General features: G+C 24.9%; 1 protein-coding gene across 1 annotated transcript; it reads left to right on the top strand.

Annotated features, from left to right (window-relative positions):
• The first annotated feature begins 5,836 nt into the window (after positions 1–5,836).
• On the top strand, positions 5,837–10,815 carry LOC145945179 (aminopeptidase N-like). The gene is made up of 7 exons (XM_083054004.1): positions 5,837–5,938; positions 7,068–7,541; positions 8,320–8,326; positions 8,876–9,029; positions 9,220–9,301; positions 9,660–10,033; positions 10,481–10,815. The coding sequence occupies exons 1-7, from the start codon at positions 5,886–5,888 to the stop codon at positions 10,813–10,815; spliced, it is 1,479 nt and encodes a 492-aa protein (XP_082910130.1). The 5' UTR covers positions 5,837–5,885.
• Positions 10,816–11,091: the final 276 nt, after the last annotated feature.

The following is an 11,091-nucleotide window of genomic DNA, read 5'->3' as shown; positions in this document are numbered from 1 at the left end:
TATCCTATGTTCAGAATCTTTGAATTAATATCGAATATATTTCCATATTCAAATTATCATTTTGCATATTTTAGGGTACTCACATTGTTTGTTATAAAGTTTTTCGATAAAATTATAGTAGAGATATCGAATTAAGGCTCTTGGATCTCCTCGCTGCGGCCATGTTAGATTGTGACGTCAGAGGCGAGAAATTAAGCACACGCTGAAAATTCTTAGATGCCATTTTTAAATGAAAAGATATTTCGATGAAACACTTTAGCACACTTTTAAAATACTTTCAAAAACTATTCTTTTCCTTTGACAGTCAATCAACAACCGTAAAATGATCGTGCTATCAGATTTTGTCATGCGGAATGATTGCGCATGTGCAAAGACCAGACGGACTGGATCTCATATTACAGTCATTTTACAGCTGTTTATTGATTATAAAGGGAAAAGAATAATTTTCGAGGAATTTTAAGAATGTGGCTAAAGTCATCCGAAGCTATTTCATCGAAATATCTTTTATTTTATTTCGAAATGGCATTTAAGAATTTTTAGCGTGTGTTTTCTCGCCTCTGACGTCACAATTCCAACATGGTCGGTAAGGAGCCAGGAGCCTTAATGCATAAAAGTAACGATTTTGTATCATAGCTTTGACATATTTTCTTTAAAAAATATAATATTAAATTATTAAGGAAATACCTAATTATACATATGATAAATTTTTAATCGTATGCTAATTAGTTCTTTTCATTATCAAGAAGTAACGCATTATGTATATCGCCGTTCTTCTTATAGTTATTTATGTTTGTATAAAATTGGAATAAAATAGTTTTATTGTTAGTCAATAAAAATGTATTTTTTTCACATATATTATATTTGTAAATAATTTAATGGCTGAACAGAAAGATTAATTTTTGTATCAAATTGTAGGAATTATTGAATCTAACAAGAACTTGGTTTGAACAAATAGAAGAGAAAATGTACGATCAAATGGCACCCACCAATAACAATCTTGATAAATATTTCAAACAGGAACTGGCAAAATGGGGATGTCTTTTAGACAATCCTTCGTGCATGCATATGGCCGCACGTCAACTAGAATTGTATTTACATGATAGTGAAAAAAATAAGTAAGTGTCTCTTAATCATTATATTTCTATATAATATATACTTTTTTAAATCTTGTGCTCTTATATTTGATATATTACTGGGGAAAAGAAGGCGATATAAACGCAAATATAAATATGTATATGTATTAGGGTTGTTCAGAAAATAATGCCCCACATTTTTTTTCTCTTCAGAAACTATTTATTCAACAGATTTGAAATTTACACACAATATACATGGATGTTTCCTCTTTAGATATATTATTTTTTGACAGAGCATATATGTATGTCAACTTTTTTATTTGTATAATTTTTGTCCATATATACGGGAAAAATAACATAATGAATAATTAAAAAACAATTAAATGAATTAAAAAAATAATTTTTGCATTGTTTTTTTTTAGAAAAAATATAATTTTGTGAAAAGAAGAAATATGTCCTTTTATATATAATCATATATAAATTTATATATTACTTTATATTGGTATTTTTTTTAGATTTTTTAATATTTTAATTTTTTTATAAAAAGTATAAAATACAAATCTTATTTTTTTAAATGACTTTTATATTACTCTTCTTAATCTATATACATTATTCTTTCTGTATATGTATATAGTTATACAAATGAAAACGAACATATACGGATATGCATATTTTATATATAATTATATGTGTTTATAATTTATATTTGATTATATATGGACTTTATTTGGGGGAATTTATTAATAAAGAGACTGCGTGTGCTAAATATCAATACGATATATGTCAAAAAATGAAACATTTCTTTTTCGTATGTTATAGAATTTTGCCTGGATGGCAGAAATGGACTTATTGTAATGGTTTAAAGTATGCGAACATGTCTGTATGGGTCCATATATGGCAGAAAGCATTTAGAAGATACAAAGAAAAATCTGATCCTAAAATGTTAGAGTTCCTCAGTTGTTCTGAAAATCCCGAAATTATCGTTTATTATCTGTCGTTTCTTTTAAAAACAATTGAAAATTCTCAATTAGACAAAATTAAACATAAAACGCTAACACAAGAAGAAGAGCATAAGGTTTACGCTTTAACTACCAATATTTTTCTTTCTACTCTTGCAAGACATGCTACAAACTATATAATAATTGAAAGAATATCGAAGTTTTATGAAATTGTAAAGCACAGGTAATTTTTTTTATAAAAGTATACTGCTCATTATTATAGATTTTTTTATTTATGTATTAACTACAAATCTATACATATTGGTTTACTCTTACAGCCGAATCAATATGATTGTAATAATAACTGTGGTTATTAATAATGTGTATTATATCAAATCATATGAAGAGGTAAATTTTATAAATATTTATTTATAAAGATTCATTATAATATTTATTTTTTTTATCAGAATGTATTACATATCTTATATTGTAATGTATGTATTTTCCTTTTTTTCTTTCTTAGATATTTTTATAATAATTAATTACGAAATTATTAATTGATGAAAAATTCAAAATTAAAATAGTATTTATTTTAGGTATATGAATTCGCGTTAAAAAATATGCCACCCTCATATTTGCCTATTGTTGCAGAGAAGTTAAAAGAACGACATAAATTTATGAATAACCATCTGGATTTTCTTCAAAGTTTGTACCAAAATATCGAAAGGAGATACCTAATAAGGGACTGGAAAATTAAAATTTTGGACATTTTTCGAAACATAACAGGTGTATTCCCATTTTATAAACATTTTATAACAGTACAAAAGAGCCTAAATATTCTAAATAATATTATAAATATTATACATATATACAAATAGGTATAGGTTTAATATATTTATTATTTATTTATAAATTACTTATTGTATGATTATTTGTTTCTAATTACTTTCATTGTATTATATTGTAAATGTATTTAAAACGTTGTTAGCTCTCATTATTCAGTTTTAGTATTTATGTAAATATCAATTATATTTATATGTAATGTTTATTATACAAATATATATATATATATGTATGTATATATGTATGTATATGTATATGTATGTATGTGTATATAATATTATGCATATTGAATATATATAACGCTCTATTAAATATTAATACAAAGATATCTTAAATAAATACAAGATATTAAATTCTATATATATAATATAAACATTAATATTTTGATATCTTATTATTAATATTTACTTAGTACATTTAACATAATAATATTAAAATATTAAAATTACCATTATTAATTCATATTAATTTTTATAATAATTTTATTATTTATAGTATTTTATTATTAACATATTTATAAAATTATATATTATTTGTTTTTTTTTTACATTTATGTAAAATAAAAATTTTAATAACATTTGTATTCTGAGCATAACACTATAATTTAAAAGAAAAAAAGAATTTTATCCTTACTGCATAAAAAGAAGAAATTAAATTGTGTTTCTCACATAAAAGCTATATCAATTTTTCTTTACTTTATAAAAAGTTGAATTTTGCATTATTGATCTCGTACTTATCATTAGAACAGAATTTTTAATTCCTCTTACATTAAATTAGAATAACAACCCAGTAAAAAATTGAAAAAATATCAAATGTACTTATTTTATACATCATCCAATAAATTGTGACAAGGAAAGAAATAATTCCTTTTAAAAATCAAACAAATATAAAAAATATATATTTCTGTTTGCAAATAACATATAATTTCCTGATTAAATTTTTTGAAAATTATTATAAATTGTAATAGACAAAATGTTTCTCGAGAACTTTTTAACGATGTATCAACTTTTATCGATTTAGTAATGATCGAATAAGACGTTTGTTATGTATAACCTTGAGAAGCTATTTACGTGAGATTATGTATTTCACATGTTATCATACTGCAAACGTCGTCAGATTTTGATGGTCCTTTGAAGAGATAACATCAGAATTAAGCGATACATTTTTGACTAAAGTGATTCGACTCGTGATTTTACAAAGATAGATCAAGGTAAGTCAAATACAAAACATTTAGATATATCTTTTGAATATAATTATATAAAAATACGTAAAGAATTCGCTATCTTATTATAGTTTTTATTTTCTAAAAAATATTTTATTTAATGTTTAAGTAAACTTTTAAATGTTTCTTTTATTTCAATTATTATCTTTATTTTTTTGCATATTGCAAATAACGTGAAAACATTTATAGATGTAAATTGTAACAGTATTTTTTGATTTTTTAATACGTAATAAATTTTAATACGTAATAAATTAAAAATTAAAGACAGATTAAGTCTTGTTTGATACATATTTTTTCCCGAATAGATATCTAGAATCAATATTTTCTCATATGTTATATTAAATATGTAATAAATATAAAAAGATATAAATGGATATTAGTTTCTTAAAGAAATGTTTATACAATAATAAGTAAAAATGAAAAGTTTCTATGCATTATTTTGTTTAGTTTGATTAGCTGGTGAAACATATATAGACAAAAATTGAAATAAGCTTAATATCAATATTTTTATTATCACAGTATACGAATATGATTTGACAAGTGACATATAAACGTGATAATAATAACATATTACAAGCATTATGAATTCCAACGTACAAAGTTCAATTATTTTATAGAAGAAATTCAATTATTATTAGAAGAAATTATTTTATACATATTTTATGCTTAAATATATAGCATATATTTCTGAATTTAATATTTATAAAAGCTTTATGATGTATGTATCTCTCAATCAAACTTGTTTTATACAAAATTATCCAAAAGGTCAATCGCTCGTGAGATGATTAGGGACCCAAAAACAAGGACAAAAAAATTGGTATGAACATAGTTCTGGAAATTCATTAATTTAATATATAAATGTAATAAATAAAATAAACACATACACAAACAAATTAAGAGATGTACCTTCACGTTCTAGAGTGTTAAAGCTGTCTGCAACTTTTATTATTGACTATATTTTGTATAATTATGTTACAAAACTTATAAAAACTAGAGAAAGAAGTCCCTTCTTTCAATTTTGACAAAAAAACTCGAAAGTAAAGAAATTTGAAATTTTAACATAAAAATAACATTATCCGAAAATCAATGCAATTCCTATGTTTACACTAATTTTTTTCTTGTTTTGGGTCTTTAATCACCTCCAGATTTGTAAAACAACAATGAACAACTATTTAAATAGGTTGTGTATCTTTTTTTAAATTTTTGTAATTTTCTTTAATAATTTTTCTCTTTAATATATTTTCCTTTTCTCACTGGAATCGACAATTTTGTATTTCTTTTTCTTGCATTAACTTGTTCTTTGCTTTCGTTTTCTGTTTTACTTACTCTTAGCAAGGAAACGTTTTTGCAGATATCTAAAAAATGAGACTTGGCACGATGTTCCTAAAATTATCATTGAATACTTTATTATATATCCTTGTAATGACAATGGCTTTTTCTATCGATGTAAATGCGAGGGAAATATGGCGTAGAGAGTTTAAATATCGTTCGTTGAACTGTGTGATACCGCTTCGATATAACTTGAAGATGTCACTGATACCAGGATACGTGTCCTATGGAGAATCTAGTATTACTGTTTTTATTAATTGTGCAACACGCAACATAACTTTACTTATATCAAAATATATGAATGTAACAAAAGTAAATTTGGAGTCCTCCGACAGTGGTATAATCTATGTACCAAAGCTTTCATATAGCCATAATAAGGATACTGTCGTTCTTGATTTTGCTGAACAATCGTTGCCTGAAAATAACTTGGAATGCGGATCTTATACTCTATATGTCGATTTTTCAAACTCTATACATGACATGGACGAGCCTTTGCAAACTTGGTACATAGACGAGAAAGAGGATAAGAAAGAGTAAGTGTATAATAAGTTATATTAAAAAAATAAGCTTTTATATATATAAAGGTATATATAAATAAAAAAAAATATATATATACATATACACATATAATAGATGATATAGTACGATTCAGTAAACTTATTTATTTACTTAGGCATTATTTTTTTTTTTTTTTAAATTCCTTCCTTATTTAAATGGGAATTTGAAAAAAATATTAAATTTTATATTTATAATTGAGATAATGCTTATTTATATTTTAGAAAAAAAACTTTATTTTTGTTACAATTTTTTAATTTTATTGTTAGAGTTACGATTTATAAATTTATGGGTACAATTTAGCAAACCGGTGTTGTAAATAGTACCAAATACTACCTTTTTTAAATTTCTAATTTACAATATAAAACAATGATAAATTTGTGTTAATGTTTAGCGTATATTTTTGACAAAGAACTATTAATTTAAATTTTTTTTATAAAAATTTTGTCGATTCTTTGATAATTTTAATATTTATCTTAGGGGATACAATTTAGCATACTATCTCTTAATAATAGGATAACAAAACAAATGCTATGAAACATTATACTTCTCAAACTCGTTTATAAATGGCATTCTGCGATCTTTAAGGCTTTTCGGTCCTCGCCGCGGCCATGTTAGATTGTGACGTCAGAGACGAGAAAGCACACGCTGAAAATTCTTAGATGCCATTTTTAAATGAAAAGATATTTCGATGAAACACTACTTCAGATGGCCTTAGCACACTCTTAAAATACCTCGAAAATTATTCTCTTTCCTTGACAGTCGATAAACAACCGTAAAATAATTGTGATATCAGATTTTGTCATGCGGAATGACTGCGCATGCGCAAAAACCAGACGAACTGGGCCTTATGTTACAATCATTTTACAGCTATTGATTGATTATAAAGGGAAAAGAATAGTTTTCGACGTATCTTAAGAGTGTGTTACAGCCATCCAAAGTGCGGTTTCATCGAAATATCTTTTTATTTCGAAATGACATCTAAGAATTTTTAGTGTGTGTTTTCTCGCCTCTGACGTCACAATTTCAACATGGTTGGCGAGAAATCAGAAGCCTGAATATTTCTGTACCAACAATTGCTAAAAATTTGTCATTATAATGTATTAGGTTCGTCGCAACATTGTTCCAGCCCAGAAGAACCCTACAACTGTTTCCATGTTTGGGCGAGCCAAAATTAACTGCCACCTTTAACATCTCAGTAGAACATGATAATAGATACAAACTTTTATCAAATATGCCGAGAAAGAAGCATCAATTTCTGACTAATAACATGATGCTTACGCATTTCCTCACGACCCTTCCGATGTATGCAAATAATGTAACGTTAATTCTGATGACGTCTAATATGATATCTTCAGATCCCTTCAGATACGACCTTAATGCTGCGAAAAGAATGATAAAGACGTGGTGTAGATCGCACTTGATACCTCACATTAAATTTACGCAACATGTTGTCGGAAATGTAACCATGTATTTAGAAGACAATTGGAAGATTTTAAAGAGAGGCCCTAAAGTAGATTATGTCGTTATTCCGAATTTTGGAGACAAAATCAGGCAGACTTGGGGACTGCTATTGTACAAGTAATACATACATTTAAGAAACAATCATAATTATAACTCATTAAAATATATTTTATTTTCAGCTTTTCAAGATTAAAAAATTCGAACTCGCATTTTTATACGATTATTGTTAGAATTAAATAGAAGCTTGATTAAAGAGAGATTTATATAACAGCATTTTCCGATTATTTTAACATTTAGAAAGAATTTTATAGTTTAGAAATATACATTAATGCTTAAAGTAATTTCCATAAGTGATTTTAATAATTGACAGTAACACACGTATAATAAAATTATAGAATAACTTACATTCATATTTATCACGTAATAGTCACATTTATTTATTCATAAACTTTTTCGTTATTATATCAAATCAAAAATTCAAAAAATCAATTTCAAATTAATTGACTTACTATATACAACTTTAAGTTTTAATGTCATTAAGGACATATATTTATATCTTTATTATTGAACTTATTGTATGAGTTTGATATCTATGTTTTTTTTGTATTAATCAAAGAATTGTTAAGAGCTTTATTTTATCCTATCAAAGAAAAAATATAAAGAATATTGGAAAATAAAATATCCGCTTATTATATTTTTGAGAAAGAGAAAGTGCACATAAAGTTATATAAAATAATTAGATATAATTAACATAATGTATAAAAATACATTGTGACAAAAAATTAATTTTCTTTTGTTTTTCAGTGAAAGATATATTATCTACGATGAAGAATTACATTCTGCTGTGTTTAAAACTATAACAATGCGCTTAATAATTCATGATATAATATATCAGTGGTTTGGTAATCTTTTCAATCCTTGTTGTTGTTCTCACCGATGGTTAAATGAGGGCTTCATTAAGTTCGTCGAAACGCATATCGTTGATAAGGTTATATTATTATTATTATAAATTAATTATAAATTATTATTATAAATTTTCTAATGCTAATTATAAGACATTTTTTGTCGATATTGTGACAACATGAAAAGATTTGAAATTGTCTTCCCTTTATTCGTTAAGAATAGAAATGCCGAAAAATATTAAATATTCATTTTTTCACTTTCTTACAATTTACAATATTTTAATAATTTAAAAAGAGACATTCTAGATTATTTATATAGCAACTATCTATGTTTAAATTTGTATTATAATTTAGAAAAAACTTGCAAGTTTATTTTTTATATATAAGTTTAATAATATTTTTTATATGTCAAATACTTTATTGTCAAATGCTATAAAATTATGTAATATTATATTATATAAAATATAAAAGCTTTCTTTAGAAATAACAAGTAATTCCATATATATATCAATGCGTATTGTTAATGCAAGCTTCTTTTTCTGTTTTTAGGCCTTTCCAAACTCTCGGATAATAGACTTGTTCATAATCCAAGATCGACATGAATCTTGTCATCTAGACATTCATTTTCTTCCCGATATTTATGAAGAATTTGCAAATGATTTAACATTTAAAATTGAGTCTACTATTCGTCATCATATTATAGGTGTGTATGCATATCTGAATTATAATTTGATTACTATAAAATGTATATTATATATTATTTTATAAAAAAAATTATAAATAATACAATTCAACAATAGTGAAATGGCTAATCATAAATATCTAAAAAAAATAAAAAAATTTTAATTTTACATTTATTTGTTTCTTATTTCAATTATTTATTGCTATAATAGGACCCAATGTATGGCGCATGTTAGAAAGTGTAATTCCCAATAATATATTTTGGATGAGTATCAACACATATCTAAACATGAAGTAAGTGACAAATATATTGTAATATAATAATTATGTACCACAAAAAAATGTACACAAACAGAAAAGTATGTACGAAAGAAAAGTAAAAATGTAAATCTTTTCTAGACAACATAAAAAAATATACATTAAGTTCATAAAAGTATATCCAATGAATATTCAATCTTACCTATGTAATAAAAATTTGAAAAATAAAAAATTAGTGAACGCTAATAAAAAGTTAAATCTGTCGACAAAGTAGTTAATAAAAACAGACAAGATCAATTCATAATTAAAATAAATAATTATGATTTTAAATTTTCTGAGTGTGAATCAAATATATTGTACATAGTTTTTATTTCTACAATGTTAAATTTTACAGGTTGACTTACTTAAATTCGACAACTCCCGATGATTTATGGAATATTATGCAGACCGCCATAGGTAAATCAAAAATTAAGAACTACAAACTAAACGTAACACAAATGATGGATATTTGGACTGAACAGAAGTTTTGTCCTGTGTTAAATGCGATACGGGATTATTATAGATCTCACATGAAAATATCGATAGACAAAAAATTCGGTCAACTCCCAAAACCCTTTTTTATACCCGTCACCTATACTACGGAAACAAACATTAATTTCAACATAAGTTGGCCAACCATTGATTATTGTTTAACGGAGTCAAATCCCGAGCCGAAAATACCCATTAAAAATGGAGATCAATGGTTTATTGTCAATATACAACAAACTGGTAAATATCATCACATAAGTATTCTTATTAGTAGACATTTTAGTTAGTATTTTTATTAAGGGTCTTCGCCGCGGCCATGTTAGATTGTGACGTCAGAGGCGAAAAAGCACACGCTGAAAATTCTTAGATGACATTTTTCAATAAAAATATATTTTGATAAAACACTATTTCAGATGGCTTTAGCACATTTTTAAAATACCTCAAAAATTATTCTTCTTCTTTGAAAAAAAATTTTCATTTTTCAATATAATATACATATGTATACATATGTTATTAAATTTATTTAATACAGCTTTACATACTTAAAATATAAGAAAATAATATACATATATATATATATATATCGAAATATTTTTTATTATATTCATTCAAAGACATATAATATGTATATGAAAAAATCGAAGGAATAAGTGAAAAAGTCGATAAAATTTATTTGTTAAATAATAGGATATTATCGTGTCAACTATGATCCCGAGAATTGGCGAAGAATTGTACGTTATTTAAATTCTGAAAATTATACAAATATACATGTTCTCAATCGAGCGCAAATTATCGATGACGCGTTTCATCTTGCGATGGAGAAAAGACTGAATTTCTCTATATTCTGGGATCTTGCGAGTTATTTACCGAAAAGAGAGAAAGATTATATAGCATGGTACCCTATGATCAAAGCTTTTGAATACTTGTCGAACATTTTTGCAATTATAAAAGTACCTGACATGGATCTTCCCCCCGTACTTCAGATATTGTCACATGTTGAAAAAAAATCGACAAAATCGTAATAGATATTAGAGGTATAAAGTAACAATTTATTACATTAGAAATTTAAGTGCATTTATTAAAATTCGGAGTTTATTTTAATCACTTACTGAAATTAAATAGTTTGGCGAATAAGAATGCGTATTTTTTCACACATATATTTGATTTTATATATAATTCAATAACCGAATAGAAAAATATGTTTTTTAAATTGTAGGAAGTATTAGTAAAAATAAAAGGGTTGTTTGAACATAGAAAAGAGCATATATATACATTCATATATAAATACGAGAATATAT

Source organism: Prenolepis imparis, unplaced genomic scaffold, assembly GCF_030444845.1.
Source record: "Prenolepis imparis isolate NDT839.2.m4 unplaced genomic scaffold, iyPreImpa1.0 SCAF_14, whole genome shotgun sequence".
In the NCBI taxonomy this organism is placed as follows: Eukaryota; Metazoa; Arthropoda; class Insecta; order Hymenoptera; family Formicidae; genus Prenolepis; species Prenolepis imparis.
This window is presented reverse-complemented; position numbering and strand designations above follow the sequence as displayed.

What these genes read in the sequence shown, in the direction of transcription:
- LOC145945179 (XM_083054004.1), top strand. Translation starts at nt 5,886, where the DNA reads ATGGACGAGCCTTTGCAAACTTGGTACATAGACGAGAAAGAGGATAAG. An exon ending in GAGAAAGAGGATAAGAAAGA is followed by an intron (nt 5,939 to 7,067) that starts GTAAGTGTATAA and finishes ATAATGTATTAG; the next exon opens with GTTCGTCGCAACATTGTTCC. An exon ending in TGTCAATATACAACAAACTG is followed by an intron (nt 10,034 to 10,480) that starts GTAAATATCATC and finishes GTTAAATAATAG; the next exon opens with GATATTATCGTGTCAACTAT.